Consider the following 22,883-nt stretch of genomic DNA (forward strand, 5'->3'; position numbering starts at 1 on the left):
GAGCAGTTAAAAAAGGGGTTACTCTTAACCTGACTGACGTGCTGAATACCCTGCTTAGTGAAAAGAAGGTCTGCAGATATCTTCAGAGAAAATGAAATATGGGTGCACAGAATTGATGTGAAGGTTTATTGCCACAGGAAAAAAAATTGTTAGAGAAAAATTGAAGCTTCAAATTATTCTCAGCTCGAAAAGAAGACATCTTGATCCTGCAGTTAAGAAAAGCTTTTATAAGAATTGCCAAAAAATTCAGGTAAAGCTGTGAATTGAGTCATGAAACTACATCTAGAATCAGATGTAGGGCTTTCACTTAGCAAATGTGTCTATTGGTAATGGTTGAAAATTACAGTTCCATTCTAATAAAAAAAGTGTCTGTTCATTGAACAGAAGACTAGTCAGTGTTGGTTTTCAAAGCACAATGAACATCATGTTTCTGATTTTCCTTCTTGGGCTTTTTGTTGTTGTTACAATGATAAAAGAGGAGCAGCACTACCTGAAGAAAGTGTGGTTAAACCAGACTTTAGAAATTCCATGCCTTGAGGACACGACCTCAGAAAATTTGTCCACTTATCCTTTGAAATGGCTAGTGGTAAGTATTTTTCATCTCAGGTATAAAGTTCAGAAAGGACTACAGGGTATTTCTGCAGACTGAAACAGAAATGTTCTACTCTAGTGTGTCCTGCAGAACCTGCTAAACAAAGCATATCAGTCACGTTGGACTGTGATAAAAAAAGGAAAAAAATATAAACACGGGTTTGCCATGTCCACACCATAATAGCTGTTAAAGAAACAAGGAGGGAAATTTTTTTTTATTTATTTTTTTTTTAATTTTTCAGGACCACACACAGAGCAGGGCCATGGACAGTGGCAAATATAACAGCAGTAAAATATTTCTTGTGTTGGATTTCTCAGGGCTTTTTTCTCTAGTGAGGCTTTAGTATCTGAAAAATACATGGTTACTGTGTAGGGTAGTAAGATATCAAGCTGCTTTGAGATAAAAAAAGGTACTGACTAATATTTTTGGTTTTGTTAACCTCTGTGTCACGGACGCCCACTGAAGACACGCAAACCTAGTTGTCAAGCTAACCACATGAAAAACTACTTTAAAGCAATTTGCTGTGAGATGTAAAGCTTGCTATATTTTTGTACTTTATCTCACTCTCTGGATAAATATTTATAAGCATGTTTTAATGTAACCTTTTAACATTCATTTCAGCATATAAAGATAAGTATCAGCGAGCAGTTCCTTAAGCTTTGCCTGTTCATTTATATCCATTGTCACTGAGGAGCTGTAACTGTTGAGGGTTTTCTTAAAGGTGATTTTCAAATATTTTGGGGTTTTTAACCTTTTGTCCTGGTTCATTATCTATTTAGATCTCCCCTGTGCAGGTCATTCTTAATATTAAAATTTTAAGGGAACATCCTTGTCCTTACTAATTTTTAGTTTTGCTAGTTCACTCTACAAAGTAGCAGAAGAAAGGAGAAAAAAACCCCAAAGGTCAGCACAATGACATATGTGGATTGCCATGTGTCATGCAGAGTAAAGCTGGCAAATATGTACTGGCACATATGTACCTCTATCTATAGGCTATACCTATATCTGAGGGTGGCTGCCACACAGATAATAAAAGGAGATGACTTTTGGTTAGTATTATCAGATTCTAGCTATTTAAAATTCTAAAAGTGCAAAGTTATTCTGAAATTTCAGTTGTATTTAATATGTATGGGTTGTTCAGCATAACTTAAAGACTGGTGCAGTGAGAAAGCAGCTCTGTTGTCCTCTCTGCAAGATACAGAGATCAGGATTCATCAGACACAGCTATTTACTCCATATTTTATTGGTAAGATGACCGCTCACAGTGTTGAAATTCTGGGAGAGAATGTATTCAGGAAAAAAAATAAATGTTGCAAATGTCCACACAATGCTAAGGGTGAGAGGGAAGATTTTTATAGTGGGAATAGAGTTGGCCTACAAAAACATTTTTCTCTCTGGGTGTCCAGTCTTCACAATATGGTGGGTTTTTCTTTTCACAGGGTGACAATGGCAGGAAAGAGGAACTTGTGACCAAGGAGCCTTCCTGTCCTGCCGTGTACAGGAACAGCAGCGCAGTGCACGGGCAAAGAGTCCGCCTGGGTTTGAATAACACTTTACAGATTTTCCCCACCAAAATCACAGATGATGGCAGGGTCTTTTCCTGCCACGTGGTGTATCACCCAGAGAGAGTCCGGAAGAGCAGCACTACTGTGAGAGTATATGGTAAGGGGCTTATGCCAACTGCCTGCTTCCTTGCACTTCAAAGGGTAATGCTCCTGTCTGGTTCTGAAGCCAGTAACTTGAAACACACCGTTTGTTGGTTTTCTTTAATATAAACATATTTACACTGTAATTTTTTCAGTTGCAATGAGGTAAAATGTTAGAAAATAACCCTTTAGTTCTTAGAAGAATTTGAGGCCATTCCTTCAAGTCCTTCAGTTTCTGGTATTAAAAAATAGTAGATTCGTTGCACATATATCACCCCCACTGGCAGGCATATGGCCAGTACCTTCCCCTGATGTGTAGGTTTATGTCTGCAGGCTACAGGTCATCAAGATCTCTGTGCCCCAAATGACCATGCTGCCAGTGGTTAGGAAATCATGGCCAAAAATTAGTAAGCAGTTTGGAACTACTGTTGTTGCAAAGTCACATCCTCACAGGTATGTGATATTCAACTGCTGCCAAACACTCTGGCTCTGGAAATGAGGGTCCTGGCTGGGGAGTCTCCAACTGGTCAGGAGTGGTATAGCCTCTGTACTGCAAACATGTGGGCTGCCATTTCATGCTGGAAGCCTTCCCCATCTTTAGTTACTTGCTCTGTTCCCTTTCTAGTGGCTTAGAAACTCTACAATTGCTGAGGTACAATCGAACCAGAAAAATGCTACCCATTTGAAAACCAGGCTTTGTTTTCTGTTTATAAATCAGTTGGTCTGGAAAACATATTTCCAAAGCTTCTAAAATGAATGGGTGTTAAACAGTGGGTCTGTCAACAGTCCCTTGACTGTAGCTGATTGTCCAAGGAAGCCCACACCTTGAGGGTGGCATAGCCATGCGAGGCTGATGTTCTGAATACAAAGGAAGGTTCAAGAGGGAGCAGCACAAAAAAAAAGAAAAATGTGTCTGGGGGCTGTTAGTCACTGATGTAAAAGAAATAAAAATAGAAGTTAATGATCTGAAATCTCCTCTTGCGTTTGCATGATTCAGACACGGGTCTTATTTTAAAATATTGGCATTTGTCAAATAGCAACAGTGTTACCTGGGTAATTGTTCAAGTATACTAACATACTTGAACTCTTCCTCCCCTCCATCACTGCTGATGCTCTCACCTTGATTTCGGCGTCTGTTAGCCTAAGAGGTTGCTTTATTTGGATTTTCCCAGAATTACTGTGAGGTGTGTGCTTGTCTGTGCATGTGCCCACATCAGCATATTAGCACAACGGGGTAGAGAGGCAAACGAGAGAAGGCAACTGTGGCCCTTGGTGGTGAACAGTCCATGTATTTCCCAGTAAGTGCTGGCTGGCTTTGAGGGTGCTGTGCTGTCAGCCTCTCCTACAGGGGTCCTGAGGGCAGGGTTAGGTGCAGGGGCTCCCTGAGAGCCCTGAGGTTTGTGGTGGGTGCTAAAGGAAAGTCTCTCAGACTTCAAGCAAATAGAGTCCACATCTTGGAGGAAGTGTGTTTTTGTGCTCCTAGCCCTTTTACATCTGATATTTTGCAGGTAAAATAACTATTTTGCATCCAGTCTCACTCTTTTCTGTTACTATTCCCTGAAGTCACGCTGCTTATGATTGCATCATACCAGCCTTTCTCCATTTACCTCTCTTGTCCTGCAGCAGGATGTGAGGCCAAGAGCAGAGGGTTTAGAGCCTCCCCTGCACCATCTCACATACCTGTGCACCACTGGCAGGGCAGAATAGGCAGAGACAGTGGCCAGAATAATCCAGCACTCTCGTGGTGACATCTGGGGACAAAGAGCCTTTTCAGATGACAGCACCTCTCTTGTTCCTTGTGCTTACCAGGGAATGAAGAAATGAACTTTTATGTCCTAGCGGTTAGATCCAGCTCAAATGGCTGGGACAGAATCTAGAGATAGTATGTGTGTACAACATCAACAGCACATTATATTGGTTATATCTGTTGTCTTGGCCATTAGCAAGGACACAGCTAGAGAGCAAAGCCCAACTGAAACCTGGGGAGATTTTCCCATCTTGGCAATCCCCTTGTCACCCAAACACTCCTGCAATTGAACCCCATGGGCTGGGTGTTATGAAACAGGGGAGAGGGCAGGTGATGTTGCCTGCAGAAAGCTCCTTGTGCAGGATCACTCTGACAAATGCTTCGGGCAGGGCTAAACACAGCAGAGATAGACCAAGTCTGAGGGGCAGTGAAGTGGCACTTCCTCACAGTTGAGAGCTGGGGAGGAGAGGATGGGGAAGGCCTGAAGAAGTCTCTCAATGAAGTTGAGAGTCTTTGTAAGTTGAGTAATGACAGATGTTTGAACAAGAGAGCTTTTTTTAAGGAGGTATTTTTGGACTGAAATACTTTAAAATATTTCTTTTCTAAACAGAGTTCTTTTAGATACAAGTTTCTTGGAAAACATACGGCCTTTACAAGTCCAACTTCACCAAATATTGGTTTTCCCTTTTTGTAACAGTAAAAGCTCAGCCGCAGAAACTACTGAACCAAACATTGAATTTCCACTAGATACAAAACATTGGTAAATATCCTAGCAAGACAAGTGAATGTCAAAATGTTAACAGAGGCTGAGATGTTAATTGGAAAAGATCTATTAGATTATTCAGAGCTATGCATGAGAGTTACTCAGCAAATATGTCTTCTGAAAAAGCAGAAGGCAGCATCCAATACAGATGTGGAAAAGTGTGCCTGTTCTCATCAAAAAACAAAGAGAAGAGCAGGTACTAGACTAGACGTCATTTAGTCTCCCAGGCAAATGTTTTCTGAGATTAGAAGATCCAGTTTATCAGACTTTTTCTTACATCTGAAAAAGTATGCTTGTCTTCTGCCAGCTCCACTACCATCTGTACAGTTTTGGCAAGGCAGAAAAAAGAAGGAAATCTTAATACATTCATTTTGTGATTGGAAGAATCTACCAACCTACTTCCCAAAACAAAACAAAACAAAACAAAACAAATGAGTAAAGAGCAAGAAGGAAAAAATATTAAAAAAAAAAACCAACAAACTTCATCCAGAAGTATCCTGAGTCCAGAAAACCATAAGCCCACGATAATTAAATACAGGTCATGACCAGGCATAATCTGTCAGTAACATTAAGCAGAAAAGTGGAAATTAAAAAAAAAAAAGATGTCAGGAGAGTCTTTAGAGGATTAGCTATATAATACAAGAGGGAAAGTTGAGCAGTTCAGCTCAGAGGGGAATGTAAGGGAATATAACAGGGTAAGAAAAAAGAGAAAACTATCTTAATGGTAGAGAATAAGGTGAGATTTAAGTTGGAAAGAGAAAGAATTACAGATCTCCTAACTAATCCAGGGGCAGCACTTGTTTCCAGTCCAGTTTCAAGGCTCAGAAAAGGCCAGAAGTACAATTTTCCTGAGGCTTTTGAGAGTTTTTATATTTTAACACAGTTTCAACAGTCCTTACTTAACAAGTCAGTTAATATTACTCCAAAGCAGGAATTCCAATGGCTACTTTAGAAATGCTGACTTAGAAAGGCTTACAGTACCTGATAGCTTTAATTTGTACAGTCACCTTCACCCAGAACCAACATGCTGCAGAAACAAAAGAAAACACTTTTTCCATTTCACGTGGATGTGGTCATCCACAGCCTGCTGCTCTGAGTGAAGGTGAGCTCTGGGCTTCCTGGCAAGGCAGGAAGCATCTGTGGTGTGACACTGTCACACATCTGTCCAGGTGACAGCACGTGGGTGGCTGGTACCCAAAACCATCAATGTTTTTGGGGATGGCTGAAGCCTTTGGAGATGACTCATCAGGCCCAGGAAGGGTGGCTCTGCTGCTGGAGCTGTTACTGCAGGACGCTTTCATCTTGTTTCCCCAGCAAAGCCACCCTAGAGTAGTTCAGATAGACAGTGAAATACATCATGAATCCTGTGGCAGTAGCTGCTGATCTGTGCTTGTAAACCACTTCCTTGACCTCAAATCGCACCTGTGCAAGCTTTTATCTTGCTACTTGTGTGGGTGGAGTTAGGATTTAATTTCAACTCTTTTTATGAAACAAGGCTGTTAAGTCTTCTTAGAAGCTGTTACTGTGATCTTCAGTGTCCATTTTACTAATACATATATGTTTGCTTTCCAGCTTACCCTGAGATCTCCGTTAGCCTGCAGGAGGGCTCAGCTGGCACCTCGCAGAAGGTGAGCAATTTTGGAGCAAAGAGTGAGGCCTGTGACTGCCACCATGCCACCCCAGCAAAGCCAGGCAAGCTGAGCTGAATCAGACATGGGTGGGACATCAAAACTGACAAAGCTCACAGGGCCATGGGCACAGCAATGAGTGAGTTAGTGTCAGCTGTTCATGCCCTTTCCTCTGAGCAATTTCCATCCTCACAGCAGTGAACTTCTTCAGTGAACACAAACTTGACCAAGCTAAGGGCTTCTCTGATGTGTGGGCAAAATCTGGTTTTATGTTAGCCCTGGAGAAGACTCCAGGACAGATTAAGAGGCTATGTGGTTTGCAGGGAGCTGCAATTCTCCCTTTCCCTCCCCATCTGCTGGCTACTACCCAACAATCTCGAGCTGCCCTCTCCACACTGCATAAAATCCCTCTCTGAAAAAGGTCATCTGCTACCCAGGATGCTGCTCCAGGGGGTCAGGCAGAGGTAACCTCTACCTTCCCCACAGCCCCCCTTAGGACAGGTAGGAGCAGGTGCTGCGGGAGCAATGCTTGGAGCATGGACATGGCCTAACACGCTGATGAAAAGGTGGTGATTGTGTTGGGCGTAATGTACCACACTGCAAGCCTATCTCATCTGGGGCAGTCAGATGCCAGTAGAGCAACTAGATCTAAGTCTGAGAGTCCCTATTTAGAGATGAGCAGTTACCCATGTGTTTTGGGGCCTCTGTTTTCTCACATGCTTGGTAATGGCAAAACCTAAAGGTCTGCAGATCTGCAGTGGCCATATTTGGCATAAAACATATTTGTGGCCCATATGACTAACTGCTTTGCTTCCTGTTCCATCTCTTCAAGTTGAAGCTTTTGATCTGTGAGCATTCATCCCAAATTAAGGTTTTCCTTGGAAACAGAGCTTGTGGGCAGACAGACCCTTGGACTAGCCATATCCACCTGCTTCAGAGAAGCCATAAGTCAGTCGGTTCTGCAAAACTGACTGGTATAATTTTCCTGATGACCTATTTCCATGTGTGATGTTGCATATTGCAGGCTTTTTTCTGCACTGTCCTGTTGAACAGAGCAAGGGTGCTGCCATCATGAGACTGGACAATAGAAACTCCTCTGTCAGTTCTTCATCTCCAAACAAACACCAACTCCTTTACTTCTCTTTTCTTCTTTTTCTTGCAGGGCTTAAATCTAGTAAGGATATCGGATTTGTATTTCTTCATAAGGAAGCATTTATAAAAATATTATGACCTAAAAGTGCCTGAAAAATAAGGGAATAATGAAGAGAAAATAGGGGAAAGCAATACAAATTTAGATGCTATTTACCATGGCAGGGAAAGAGTTTCAGCTGGGTAGTTTCAGTCTTTGTACTGAATGATTGACTTCTCCTGGCTGCAATACATCAAGCTTGCTTTCAACTAAATGTGGGAGCCACTTTCTTCAAAAGTGGGAGCAAGTGGGCCTTGTGCTGCATGAGTAGCACACACTTTTTTCTGTTTAAAAGGACAAGGCAATTTCTCTTATAACAGTGCTTAGTACTTAGCAGTGTCATAACCTGTTAAATAAATGTAATTGGGAACATCCAGGCAGTATGAGGATGAGACCTCCCACCTTGCTAGTGCCCAACCCTTCATCTAGCCTTGCTTTTGAGGTTCTTCCCATCTATTGCTTGATGAGAAATTAAATGGAGTACAAAACCAGATTTTTGGAGCAATTGGCATAGAGCCAGGACTACTGCATCTAAAGCATGAATTTCTGGAAACCTCTTGCATACTGTGCCTGCTACAAAGGTATCTAATTTTGTATATTCAACAGGCTAGGCAGTCTTTTTCATGGGATTTAGCTCTCCATCTGCCTAATGAAGGAAGTATTCACATGGTGATCAGAAGATGTCTTATTCTCCATACACACACTGCCCATTACCAATTCCAGTGTTTTTCCATGTGGATGTTCATCACTGGAGGCAGGAGGGGTAGGGGTCACCCTACATCTTTCCAGCCACAGCCAGGGCTAGAGAATGTTGGAGCCTTTTCATCCAGAGCAGTGGTGTGTCCCTGGACTCTCATTCAGCAGTCCCTACAACCAGAAAAATGAAGGGAGTGGGCAAGAAACACAATAAAGAGGAAGGAAGTGCGTCCTTCCACAGCAGGATTGTGAGTTAACAAGCACTGTCCATAAGGGAATCTGGAAGCTGGCAGCAGGGTGAGGATGTTGGAGGCTAACCTAATAATTTCCTTTTCCTGCCCCATAGCCCAGCATGAGCTGTGTCGTGAGGAAGGCGTTTCCCAAGCCAAGCCTTGTGTGGTACGTGGACAGAGCGAACCTGGCGGAGCAGCCTGGAGGTAAAGCAACCTGTCAGTGGGACAATGGCACAGCTGTAGAAGTGGTTCCCAAGAGAAGTGATGGTTGCTCATCCATTCCTGCCACAGGGAGCCTGCAGGAGTCTGTCTGGGTGAAAGGGAGAGTGTCAGACCTCCTCAAAGGGAACAGATGGCAAATGGCTGTGACCACAGACCCCTCCAATTGCTAGAGATGGGAACCATGGTTTGGTATAACCACACTGTTCTTGACAGATCTTTAGTAGTGTCTCAGTAAAGAAACCTGCACATATATGAGCCTGTTTTCTGTACCAATATTATGCACAGTTTTGATTTATGGTCTGGATTGAACAAGAGGGCCTTCTTCTTTTTTCCCCAAGAAATTCCTGTTGTACAAGAAGATTTACAAGACAGTGAAGGTTTCTATCAGATGAGATCAACACTGATGCTGCAAGGGACCCAAGAGACACATAAGACATTCTCATGTGCATGTCTGTTTCCTTCCCTCGGGAGTGAAACATGGAATATTTCATCGGAAGAAATATTTGTTTCATTTGGTAGGTTTTTCATAGATGAAACACATCTGAGATCTTAAGAACACCAATCACATGTATTCACTGTTATTTAAAATACTGAAGAAATACCAAGAGTATGGAAGCTTTATTGTACAAGTTCATCTCACAGCTTGAACTTTCTGGCAGGTTTTTTAGCTCAAGTCTTTGCTTAAGCCTCTAAATGAGCTAAGAAACTCCTGCACAAACAGAAGATGCTTGTTGTTTGTTTAGGCAGTGTCTTGCTGTACTTCCCATACCCAAAAATAGATTACCATAGCCACATGGACCAGTGAGCTATTATAATCATATGTTTCCCACTGAGCATTTGTGGCAAAAAGTCTGCATGTGTGCAGTGCAGCTCCCTGGAAATCCAAACCCTCAGATCAGGGCTGTGTTATACATCTTCTGTGAAATTTGCAAAAGGTTGAACCATTTTGGATGATGGAGAAACTCCCCTATAATCTGTACCATAAGGATTAACTACATGGTTAGGGAAGTGGGTATAAATACTGTCCTGCTTTTTTGGTGAAAGCGGGAGGCTCAACATTACAGAGGGTTTTGGCACTTCTGAGAATGCAGGGGGGCTGGTGAGAAGATCTGACAGATTTCCTTTAGCACCCTCTTGTTCATGTCTCCTCCTCAGGTGTAAATGCATAGTGACACTTTTTTATTATTTTTATTATTATTATTATGATCCTTGCTGCACAGACAACAGGACTGAGCTGCTGACCCCTTAGCAGCATCTGCTGGTACATCATGTACCTTGGCAACTGCTTGCATCTCAGCTGTGTTCACTTGTGGCTGTGGATATGCTTCTTGGTATGTTTTTCCACAAAGTAAGACTGCATCAAAAGCCAGAGCTGACTCCTCTGGAAATACAGCTTCAGAGGGAAGGGAGATAAATCATCGTTTTCTCCAAAATTACTCATTTCACCCAATTTGTAGTTTTGTAGAAATATCTTCAAATTGGAGAACCGTCAATTAAAGCAGTCTAAGTTCTTACCTGCAGGTTATGCTAATGCTAAGATAGATCCACTCTGTATAAAAACATTAATGTATTTAGATATGACAGAAAGGAAAGAATCACATTAATTCTCAGCCATGCCTCCTGTGAAGGTGCACAGTATGACACAAGCCCAAACTAAATTTTCAGCCTTTATAACTACTTTAAAGAACTGGTTTCATCTTTCTCTTTTTTTTCTTCACAGACAATAAGTCTAATGAAGCTTCATCTGAAGCCTTTCCCACCATGGTTTCAGAAGGTAGGATAAATTAAGAATAAAATAACTTGGGTTGTGTTAGAGGAATCTATAAATTCCTGAAGTTGTTGTAACACTACAGCAAGAAACCCCTTCCTGCAGCTATGACTTCAGAGAAAATACAAAAAACAGATATTTTGGTGATGTAATCCATCATAATTAAGACCAAGCATAATTAAACTCCAGCCTTGAGGGGCATATAATGTTATTTCTGATGCTTCAGCTGGCATTTGAATAAAGCTCTTTCAGCACTGAAGTAATAATTAAAAATAACAGCCCTGTTAACAGTTCTACCTTCTGCTTAAGTACCCAGCCAAGATCCTCAACACTTTTGCCTAATTAAAGAACTGATAGAATGTTTCTTAATTTGTGTAAATGTGGTAAATCTGTGCTCTGCCCCTGCAAGTTTGTCTTATTATCAGCTTATTGCAGATAGATAAATGTTCCGTCCACACCTCAGCTGAAGCCCTTTGGAGACATCTGTCCTGGAGCAGTTTGTTCTGCTCCTCGTGGGAGGCAGCTGCACTTTAGCAGTGGGTTATGTGAGTGTGTCAGAGAAATGTTGTAGACAGATGGCATGAAAATAAGTGTGGGTTTCTGTGTAAAAACTTCTACACGTGCAGGTTGTGGCAAGCTCTGGGGGTTCAGCTAATACCCCACTGCACACCAGAAAGTCATCCCAGTCACTGGAGGTCCCTGAGAGAGAGACTTTGTTTTCCACTGGCCTCTACAAGGTGATCTCTCACAGGAACCCCAGCAGCTCGCATCAGGTCACCAATTCTGCTTCATCTTGCACACTCTACATAAAGTCACTGGGAGTTGGGCACACCTCAAGATGCCCACTGCCCTGGTTTTCAGACCTGCTGCACCTTTGCTAAGGAGTCCTTTATGTCAGCCAGCTACTGCAAAATCCCTGCTAGTGCAGGCGAGGCTAAGATGAAATGCAAATGGAAAAGCAACAGCCAAAGGAGGTACAAGTGCTTGCACAGAAAACAGCTGGAGAGTTGATAGTTACCTGCTTATGCTAAGATCTGATCTGCAGAGGGTTGCTCCCACCCAGTGCCCTCCACATGTGCCTGACCACACAGAGGTAGGTGCCTCTGGTTGCCTTCCCAGATGTGTTTTTCTAATGGGGTGTGTGAGCTTCCATAGATTATGTCCTTCATGGAGCCCTTTGGGGAGACATAATCCATCCTCCTAACCTACTCAGGGAGTACTTTGCCTCTTCTCCTGGGGGGAAAAAAATACTGAAAAAAAGTGAGAGATCTCTTACTTAGGACATAAATGCTGCTTGGGCAGGATGGTGTCTCTGCTGCACTTGTCTGGGTGGTTAATAGTTCTTTAATTACAAGGAATAACTCCCCCTCCTCTTCTCTGAGGACTCAGTGAGCACTTTTCAGTGCAAAGGGTCTCTGAAATTTCCTGTCAGAGTTACAGCCTCCAAAGTGCCTCGTGAATGGAGCTGAGCAGGTGCCACCACCGGGTCATATTTGTTATTTCAACATCTGTGCTAATAAGGTGCATCTCTTTGAAAGGAATAAACCCATGTGATTCACTTGTGCTTTTTAAGTTGAGGTGCCAGGGGCTCCAAAATTTTTCCCCAAAAACCTTTGTTTCCCTAGGGATTTCACAGCACAGTTACCTCAGATGCTTCATGTTTCTCTCCAGACCACTTAGCTGAGTTGTGCATTGAAAGATTATTTGGAAATTAAGTGTGATGTACTTTCTCACTCTTGAACCTTTGAATCACTCACTTTCCTAAAGCAGAATAGACACCTTCCTTATGCTGTTTGCTTTGATTTGTTATAGACCTTGGTAATTCAACACTTACATCAGCTGTCGTGACTGCCTCAGGTAAGGAGGATAAAATAGAAGCCTTCATTATACAATATATGTATATTGACCACTGCTTAAATGTCATGTACACAGAGCCAGAGATGTGCCAGGGAAAGGTCAGTGTGCTCTGGTACTGACAGTACCTGTGTCCTGCTGGATGGGAATTTGTGAGCTGTGAAGTCACTCAAGCAGAGATCCAACAGAAATCTTGCTAAAACTGTCACGTTAGGACAGCATGTAAAATGGCATCCTGAATATTACATGTTATTCTTATGCATTTTTATAAAATGGAATATTATGCCTATAGAACTGTAAATAAATTTGTCCTATTATGACAGAGAGATGCATGTGATAGAAAAGTTAAAGCCATCACTTTTCATTGACCCAAGAGCAGCACATCATTCCCCTTCATTAGTTATGTAAGATATCTAACTCTGTTTTACCAGAGCATGCACATGGGTAACTACATAAAACTCTCTTCAACAACCGAGAGGAAAACCCGCAGGTGATCTCCTCGGCTTATGTGGCAGTGGCATCTTGTCATGGACCATTTCTGGAAAGGCCCTGGATAAATGGGGGAGCACCACCATCAAGTGTACGATCCACCCCACAGCAGTTAAACTGTACCCTGCGTATAAAAACATAAATAAGTAATGTCCCCAGCCAGCTCACGGGAAAGGGCCAGTATTAATAACATCAGCCATCTGTGAGTGCCCCTTGAATTTGTGGGATGTGTTTTGAGCATTTAGCCTTAAGTCTGACAGCAGGATTTCTGCTGCAGAGTCTGCATTTACCCAACAGCTGCCGCAAGCTTTGATCTAGGCTGTTTTATGATTTATTAATATTATTTTCTAAAGAACCTATCAGCTAAATGTGATACCATGTAATCTGTTTGTCTTTAGAGCCCCAGTCGACATCTTTGGCCTCTCTGGATTTCACAAGTCAAGCAAACTTGGCTCCTGCTTCCATAACACAAGGTAATCAATTAAGCCAAAATGTTTTCTCTATTGCTTCAACAATGTAGGAAAAAAAACACATAAACACAATAACCATCTTGGGTTTTTTGTAGCAAACAATTTACTGTCTCCTGAAGCCATTTTCCTAGTGCATTATACACTAGGAAGTACACTAACCACAGTCAGTATAACCACAGTTCAAAAGTAAATATATGAGAAAATGCTTTAGTGATTTTATCTTTTTTATTGCTACATTTAGGATATATGCACTAAATTTGGCAACTGAACTGACATTGAGTATATATTAATTAGTGTTATTATATTAAATTGTTTACAAAGAATACCTATTCTCTTTAATTAAATATCATACCAAAATAGAATTACATTAGAGCTAGAAAAAGTACAACCCAAACATCGGAGCACAGAAGTCCAAATACAAAGCAACAATAAACAAAATGTTTAAAACAGGTAACTCAGTAATTTCTTCTTTAGGCTGGCAACACCAAGGCCAGTGGAGGGCAGAGTAACACTTAGAAGGGTTTAACCTCTCTTCCCCAGGGAGAGGTTAAACCAGTGGGCTGGACAGTGCAGCAGCAGCCTGAATCAAGAGCAGGTGAAGCTGAGAACCTCCTACCTTCTGATCTCAAAATGCAGCGTTAGTGCCCACCACCCACAGCAGAGTGCATTTTCCTGCAGCACAGCCTGTCTGCAAGCACTCTGTTCTTTAAAGTCTCTTTTGAAGCCCAGCTGTTGATCCCTGTAGGACTGGCTGGTTTTAAGCAGCAGATAGAAGGGTGCTGGGGCAGCCCTCACTGGCAGCAAGGAGAGGTGTGCTCACTGCCACAGCTCCTAACTAAACACACACATGGCACACACTCTTCATTTTATACAAAGAAGCACATGCAAAACGGCAGTGCAGGCAGCACAAGGAGGAGGCAAAATGGCAAGTTGTTGTTCCTCTCCTTAACAGCACCACAGCTTTGGCTCAGGAATGATGCACCGCCGAGGTAGCCGCCAGCAAGAGTGGATTTGGCCCTTAGTATTTCAGAAGCTTTGTTCTCCCAAACAAAAAAAAATTTGATTGCAACAGACTTTTATGAGCCTGTGGGGCATTGACTATTCTCCTTGGGCTGTGTAAATTCAACCCTGCAACCCTTCCTTAAAGTAACCTTAAACCTTAAAGTTACTCTCTAGCAGAGATAAGAGAGCAATGTGAAGGGCAGCAGTTGGGGGTAATACTGGAGGAAGACACCAAACCCAAGGCTTCCTTGTGGGAATTGAATCACTCAACATAAAGCCCGGGGGCACAAAGAAGCTAGACAGAGATATGCCAAGGCAGGAACACAGACTGCAGTGGCACTGAAATGAAGGTTTGCTGCTTCTCCTGCTGCTGTCCCCATCCCCAAACCAGAGACACTTGCCCAGCTGAGAGCAGAACAGCAAAGTTGCTTGTCCAAGTGGACTGAAAGCCCTTCTGTCTCAACAAAAAATTTAATGACAAAGGCTGTAAATATACAATGTGAACAGAGAAGACTCTCCTCGCTGAATTACACATCTTCACTGGCTGAGGAGGTATGAGGTAAAAGTCATAATGTAAGGTGGAGCTGAGCCATTTGTCTTTAAGTAGCCCAGGAAACAACTGTCTTTTAGTGAATGATCCCAACATGTGGCAGTTGCAGTATGCCAACCTTGGATTGGTGCTTCTCCTCTCTGGCTCACTGCTGGTTCTCACGCTGGTGCCACCATCAGCTGCTTGAGCAAATCCTCTGGGCTGCAGCTGAGTCAGGATGCCAAGTCCAGGCCTGCTGTTTTAGTCTACTGGTTTGGTTCAGTTCCTGCTATTTTGCAAGTTTTTAATGAAAATCTAAGAGACAGCTGGGATCGGATTCAAGGGAAGAGTGGACATAGAGAGGCAAGAGCAGGAGCAGGGAAAACAAAACCAAGGCTGTTAAAACTGCAGCCTGGACTTTGCTCAGCTTCCACGATAGCTCTGTGTCTGAGCACAGAGAAGCTCAGGCTTCGAGTGATGAGTTACAGCTGCATTTCACCTTCTCAGGTTTGTTTAGATGGCTTAATGATATTTTTTTTTCCAAAAATGAGACAGTTGTTAAGAAGGATGAACTCTTTTTAGTAAATGTAAAATAGTTCTTTTGGGAAAATAGAGGTCTACTTGCTAGCCACCATCTGTGTTTAAATATCAGATAAATAGCTAGCTGAGCTCTAGAAATCTTAGCACTTAAAAAAAAAAGCTTAAAGGAAAATGTTAAATAAATTGGCTTTTGGCATCAGACATTGCAGGTTTGACTCCTGTACACTAACTTCTTCAAAACTTCCCTTTGCTAGTTGGGAAAACAGTATTGTTTCCCTGGAGCTGGTGACATCCTGTCTAGGTTCTGATTTATGTATGTTTGTTCATTGCTGCTCTGGCTTCAGGATGAAACAAGCCAGTGCACTCCAAGCTATAGAGCTTCACCTGAAACTAAGCTGAAATACAAAAATGCTCCAAATGTTTTGTCAAAGTTTATTCATCTATCTCAGTCGAGGTTCTAGCTTGTGATAGGCTTTCAAAGAAGACGTGGAGTTGTGTAGTGCTTGTGTGAGGCAAGCCAGCATCTCAAGTAGTGGGCTGCAACTGTTTGACCTTATTAGTCAGGAAACAGTGAAGAAAGACAGGGAAAACGAAAAACAAGCATTATGGTTCCCTACGGCAATTTTTACAAGCTTGTGTGTTTTTCAGCAGGAGCACTGGCTTCTAACACAGAGACAAAAAGCTACACCAGCACTGCAGCATTAAGTGAGAGTCTGACAGCAGCACGTGAGTAGATGATGTGTCTCCTTTGCTTCGTAGGACTGTAACAGGGGAGTTATGAAGCCAACTATGGGGGCTGCAAAGCGAAAAGGTGGCACTACCTGAGCGAGCATTGCGTTGCAAGTCCACAGTAGCCTGGAGCATCTTGCAAAAAGTAGAGCAGCAGGTGCTCAGGTCCTCAGTTTGAGATACCTTTCCCGAGAGCATTAGCTCTGTGGCGCTTATTTTCAGCTGCTAGTTGATAGTCACCACATTGCCATGCAAAAATTATTACTAAACATGGAGAAGTTGTGTCTGAGCAGAGGCCAAAAGTCACGTGGAGTCATCTGTACCAGCTTTTCAATACTTCACAGAAACAATTTCCCTGTTGAATTCCATTGAGTTAGAAGATAAAAGCCCGAGTTTCCAAGCTGTCAAGGATTTGCAGTGGCAAAAGAGGAATGAAAAAACGTTTGAGTATCCTGGTTTCAATAGACATATTTATTTTAACAATATTACAATTGAGAGAGTTGCTAGGCAAATGTAGTAAGTACTGAAGGTAGTTTATAGATGAAATAAATTGCCAGAGAAGCTAAATAAAATCGCAGAGTAGCAATGAAATAATGAGATAATGTGGAGCAATAAAGGCTGCCTAATAGAACATTGAAAGGCAGCCTCATTAAAGATCAATAAATCAATTAAAAAAAGCCCCTAAGGTGAACATTTTTTCAGAAGTCTTTCCCTTTAGAAAATCTCTGCTCAGCAGCAAGAAGCCCAAAGTGACTTTCTTTTTTTAAAATCTTGGTTTGTCCTTGTGCTTTTGGAGCAGGCAGGAACTGTCAGTGAGCTTTTGCATTTGCATGGGAGTCGTCTTTTGGCTGAAGTGCAAATGTAGCAGCCGCTTTCCATTTTCTGAATATATTTTTGGTAACACTCCAGTGCTTATTTACCCACGTACAACCCACAAACACACATTTAGACCACAACCTCATGACAACTTCTAATGCTTCACAATTCTGCTCTTGCACAGCTTGCTGGTGGCAATCTTTGCTAAAAGCATGCTGAATTACACTAATATTTGCAGGATATACTGTGCATTGCACCAGTCATCCCCACATCCCTGCCATTGCTTCCCTACATCTGTGCCTGCCTGACCACTGGCTAAGAGATAATGGCCTTGAAGGGTCCTCAGTCCAGCAGTTGTAATTGAGGGTAATTTCAGAGCACACAGGCACCAGTGAGCCTGCTGAGGCATACCAACATGCATCCCTGTGCCCTCCCAGGGCCACTGGGCTCCTACAACAGCAATTACCATTATCATTTCAGTCCTCTGAGGCTCTAACACAAGCCATTATGTAAATAAGAATAAGTAGTGCTCATCAGTGTGCTGTACAGAGCACAGTGCTAAGGAATCTCTAAGTGCATGTCTTTTTTTTTTCAATATATATAACTTTATAAAATGCCAGAACTGTCATGCTTATTCTCATAAAATTAAACACCTAATAAGCAAGAAGAAAAGAATTGAATTAATATTCAAAAGTCTCAGTGACTTTTTAGAGTTCCCTAAATTTGGACAGATTTTCATAGGGCTTTTTACTGCATACATGCATACATACCTACATATATATATATATATATACACTACATATATATATATATATATATACACATACACTTCAGTGTTTAATTTCAATCAAAGCCAGCATCAAATAAGAAAAAGATTCTCCTGGTTCTATCTGGTGTTTCATTCATACCATTTAAACAGTGTTTTGGTTTTTTTCTTGAATTTGTAAATCAGCAATTATACCAGAGACTTTCAGGTTCCTCTGTTATTTCATTTGTTGTTTGCATCAGAGAAAGGCTAAGAGTACAAAATAACCACAGCTGAGCTAATGAAGCAGTCATAGGTGCAGGCTTGGAAGATAATTGAAGGACATTATTTCTTTTTGTACAGATTTGAATGATTCCACTACAGAATCTCCACAAAGCCTCAGGAATGCCACACACTCCTCTGAGAATACAACCCTGGCACACCATAAGTGCCGTGGCACCTCTGGAAATGTTGTGCCATTGTCTAGTTGCATATTTTAGGTATTATTTCAGAAGCTGTGAATATGGAGGTGGCTAGGAAAAACAGAAATGTATCCTTAGGCAGCACTGATTCAGACATAGGTAGCTTAGCTCTATTAGGAAGGGCAAAATACTGTATACAAACAGATGATAGATTATTTTTGTGGTTCAGACACAGCACTTGACAGAGGAGACTGAGGTTTTGCTTAGTTGTGACAAAGGCAGACTCTTTGTGCTGCTGCTAAGCCACTTAATACATTTAAGTTTTTCATTACCATCAAAGACGCAAAGAGCTTATCATTCTCCTAGACCACAGCACAGCTCAATGCTGGCTTGCTGTAACATTTTAAAAGGTGCTTTCTTTTTCCCTTCCTTTCTTCCTTTCTTCCTCTCTTTCTTTCTCTCTTTCTTCTCTCTTTCTCTCTTTCTTCTCTCTTTCTCTCCAGTCTTCCTTCCTTCCTTTTCTTCTAATATTCTTTAATTTGATAAAAGCACATTTTTTATCTAACACCAGGTTTTAGGCCAAAAATCTTGGCAAGATGCCTAGATTTTTGTCCTAAAACCTGGTATTAGATAAAAAATGTGCTTTTATCAAATTTTGACACCCTGATCCTGGAATTTGATTTCCAGTTTTCAGCAGGGTGAATAACAGTGGGTTCAAAAGACAGTCTTCATTTTAAAACACCTGAAAAAGTTACTAAAAATGTTCTGTGCCCATATCTTTTTAGGTAATCTGTCCTACAGTGTCACAGACCAGACAATTTCAGCTACCGGAGGGAAAGATTTCTTTACTACCAGCAGCCTGCTCAACAGTACTGGTGAGACATTATCCTACAAATCCTCTTCTTTCAGCATGCCATTGCAGAAGCACAAAACCTGGAGCATCATGTCCATTTGACCAGGGGATTTCAAAAAAGGGAAAAGAGATGAAAAGGAGTCACAGCTGCTGTGTCTTCACACTGCAGCCTGTCACAGGCTTTTGGCATTCCAGACTTCTCCCTCCAAATGCAAGCAAACATACAGTGTACGTTTTCTTCTAGCAGCAAAATTTGGCCAGTCATGCTCTTGTGCCCTAGGGAAATCTCATGGCTCATGCAGTGTGGTAGACTTGGTGCCAGGCCACAGCACTGGCTGCCACAGTGGGTAAGACCCAGGCTGGGTGACGTACCAGTACAGCCAGCCTTGCACAGGGGTGTGATGCACAGGGGGGTGAAACTGAGGTGTATCACCCAGGGACCTTGTGCTCCAGCCCCCTCTGGCACCCAGACCACTGCTGCACCCTCTGCAGCAGCTGGAGGAGTACCGTGCTCCTTCTCTCTTTTCCATACCCAGGACCCTGAGGACACCTCTGTCAGCCACCAGCACCCCCAAGGGTGGCTGTGCAGCAGGGGGCAGGGGGGGAATCCAAGCACCGTGGTGGGGAGAGGCAGCTGGAATGGAGCAGAGACAGGGGTGCTGTGTCACCAGAAATGCAGCTGAGCCCTTGGCCAGACATTTTGGCAGGGTTTGGTGTCAGTGGTGTGAAAAATAAACCCCTGGGAAGGACAGCTGCAGTGGGTAGCTATGCCCAGCTGCACTGTGAATTGCTTCCTCTTCACAGAGAAGCTCACAGGGGGACAGAGAAAGCCAATGGGTTTTGGATGAAACACTTGCTGGACTGTGCCTGAATAATCTCATCAAGTGAACTGATGGGTGGCTGAAACCAGCTCACAAACCCAGTCAGAACAAAAGCGGGTTAAGTCCATAAATCAGAGCTGCAACACTGAGTTTGGAATCCTCAGGCTGGGAACGTGACAGTGTGGTGGTGATTTGGGGCTGTACTGACACCAATACTGTGCTGGGGGGAGCAACAAGCCGCAGGCAGCAAGCCCAGATTTCCTTCCTTTCTGAGGGTGTTGGGATGAGCTCTGATCAGTGTGTCCCCAACAGGTGACGAGAGGAACACAAACACCAGTCGCTTCCCCTGGCCAACAGTGGTGGCAGTCCTGCTCCTCTTCTGCAGTTCTCTAATAGCTGTGGGCGTCAGGAAATGGTGTCAGTACCAGAAAGAGATGTAAGTACAAGTGAGGGGAGCCACAGGGGTGGGAGGCGTGGCACAATGGACAGCACAAACTCTGACCCAGCTGTTTGGATTTACACCTTTTCATTTGAGATGACTCACAGCACACGAGGCCTTTAAGTACATGGATTGATAATGCTATTTTTTTTTCATACAGCAATATGAAAAGTGGAGTGTTTTCAGTCCTTTCATCTGTTTTGTGGGTTATCTTTAAAATAAACTTTAAGAAAAGAGCTGCAGTGCAGCTTCAGGGTGTAAGGGAAGAATAACAGTCAATTTTTGTCCCCAGAGTCCCCCACTTCTATTAGCCTCCCTGCCAGCTGCTTTTGCTCTCTTATTTTCCATGGTGACTTGAGGACATGTTTTAATGAAATTGTACTTCTAGGGCAGCTCTATTTGAGTTGTGAATAATATATGTGAAAGTAGGCTACCTGAAACTTAATCCCAGTCAAAGAAGCATTGAATTTGTAATTATTACCAAAGTTTAATTCCCTGCTAACACACTCAGAGATCTACTGGTAAAAGCAGTATCTAAGAGACAATTATTTTTAATCTGACTAACATTATTAAAATGTTGGAAAATTCATGGTGAAAATGAATCACTTATAATTCTAGAAAACCCTTTCGAAACACAACTACAAATCCTTTATACAGAAGGGAAAAGTAGGGTTGATTTTTTTCAATGATTTGGGATGAGACCTTTATTTATCTTGGCCTATAAACTGACCCAAAAAAAAGTTAAAAGTCATTAAATATACCTTCAGAGAGTAGTGTGAGCAAAAGACCTCCGGATTTGAATGGTTCATCAGAACCATGTTCTGTTCTTTTAAAACATGAATAAAGTAAAATTGTGAAGTGTGAGCTGAGAAAGCCAAATGAATACTAGGAGGTGTGCTGGGGTTATAAAACAGAATCAGGGAAGTTGCACTATGTAAAAGCTAATGTCAGGTGCTCTTAGTGTCAATCTACCCCCTCCTGTGATCATTTTACATCAGTCTTTTATGCAGTTGTTGTGCGATAGTGCATTTTTTCTCCTCTATTTCAGTATGAACAGACCTCCATCTTTCAAGCCACCACCACCTCCAATAAAGTACACCTCCATGGTGGAGTCTGATGGGACTCCCCCTTCCTGCCACGAACTAGAAAACCTGTAGCATTGCCTACACTCCCTGTGTAGCTTGCAGAAGACCAACAGTTAAAAGGCTCTGTCTTTAGAACAGTGACTACAGGACTTGGGTCTTAATGACCCACATTAAAATTCAGAGTGCCTACATGACATTACCGTTGGAAGCTGAGCATTCCTTAGGACACTTCATCCTGTCTGTCTCTATGTACGCATTACGGCTAACACCACTGTGAGTGCCACGTGCTTAATTTGAATTCGGTGATCAACTGGGAATTTGCTGTCTTTTTAATGGGAGAGGATTAACACATCACTCCTCCAGCCTGACTGAAGAGTGTTGAAGCTTCTCTTTTACTGAGTGTACAGAGATGACAGCTCTGCCGTATGGACACCACGGTTACAGTGGCTTAACACAAGCTTTTTGATACCTACGCGAGTCGTTCTTACAATTATTTTTTTTAACTGTGGACTAACATGACCAACTTAGTATTTTCTATCACTGTGAAACCAACCAAAAAATAATCAGCACCTTATGCAGAAAGAAAATATCTGCATCTCTCGGCACAGGGTTGCACAAGGGATCACATGGAAGGGTTGGTGAGACGAAAGGTCATGGTGCAGGCCTGGTGCAAGTGTTTGTGAAGAAGACTCAGTTGTCATTGAAGTCACAAAAAACAGTCAACTTTGGGCTCATGCACAAGCCGCCTTTGGGCCAGAGACTTAAGGACTGAAGTGAACAAGGAGCCTAAAGATAATGGAAAATTCTAGTCTCTTTAGAAGTGCTGTGCCTTTGAAACAATGCTTACACTTGAGTCTGCTTTTGTGGAATTATATTTTTGATATCCATTAAGGAAAAAAAAAGGAATATAATAATTTTCTTCTCCTTTGGTCTTAATGAGTTTCTGTCACTTGCTATCTTTCAAAACCTCAGGGGAAGTTTCCCAGGTGGCTTAAGCCTGTGAAAGAGGTGATCCAGTCTTACCCCTGTCCTGCCCAGGCTACATATTTCCTTGCATTGACACTAATGGATAAATGATTGTGCAGAGGGTGGGATTGGGTCAGCTCCTGCTGCACAATTCTCAGCCAGGTCAGCAGCTGTGTGATCACTATTGCAAGGCACCAGATCTGCAGCAGGAGCACTGCTTTTGGCAGCAGTGTGGTCCTACATTACCTTCAGGCAGCCAAGAAAAAGGCCCTCTAAGCTTGTTTGAAAATGTATTGTTACCACAATGGTATTTCTGTAATTAATGCAAATCAGCTACAATTCAATCATGTCAGGCTCAAAATTGATATTCTGATTTAGGGATGGGATTGCTTTATTTACTGCTAAACGCTGGTCGATGAGTGTCAGGGTTCAGAGCACTGTATTTCCCGGGAATTTAGATTAAATTAATTACTTACTGGAAAGAATGATCTAACAGACCTTTTTCGAGTATTTTGTTGTATTATTCACCTTGTAGTACAAGCAGTCCTAAATCTGTCATCTGTGCTGAACCGAAAACACTTTGTCCTACAAAACTACACTGACCTTGCACCCGTGAAAGGCTCAATGTTAATTTGAGCA

The 22,883-nt window shown here is 42.3% G+C and overlaps 1 protein-coding gene across 3 annotated transcripts in view; it reads left to right on the top strand.

Moving 5' to 3' along the window:
- Positions 1-22,257, top strand: part of CD96 (CD96 molecule) — a 42,132-nt gene extending 19,875 nt beyond the window's left edge. For 2 of the 3 annotated variants that reach the window (XM_032679374.1, XM_032679375.1), the window contains 12 exons: positions 477-586; positions 2,032-2,254; positions 6,321-6,376; positions 8,608-8,698; positions 9,055-9,231; positions 10,437-10,490; positions 12,297-12,341; positions 13,226-13,300; positions 16,017-16,094; positions 18,866-18,955; positions 20,067-20,190; positions 21,242-22,257. In XM_032679374.1, the coding sequence (XP_032535265.1) occupies positions 477-586; positions 2,032-2,254; positions 6,321-6,376; positions 8,608-8,698; positions 9,055-9,231; positions 10,437-10,490; positions 12,297-12,341; positions 13,226-13,300; positions 16,017-16,094; positions 18,866-18,955; positions 20,067-20,190; positions 21,242-21,350 (1,232 nt within the window). In that variant the 3' untranslated portion in view covers positions 21,351-22,257. The remainder of the gene's footprint in view (positions 1-476; positions 587-2,031; positions 2,255-6,320; positions 6,377-8,607; positions 8,699-9,054; positions 9,232-10,436; positions 10,491-12,296; positions 12,342-13,225; positions 13,301-16,016; positions 16,095-18,865; positions 18,956-20,066; positions 20,191-21,241) is intronic. The other variant, XM_032679377.1, reaches the window with a different exon arrangement.
- Positions 22,258-22,883: the final 626 nt, after the last annotated feature.

Source organism: Chiroxiphia lanceolata, chromosome 2 (assembly GCF_009829145.1).
Source record: "Chiroxiphia lanceolata isolate bChiLan1 chromosome 2, bChiLan1.pri, whole genome shotgun sequence".
Lineage (NCBI taxonomy): Eukaryota > Metazoa > Chordata > Aves > Passeriformes > Pipridae > Chiroxiphia > Chiroxiphia lanceolata.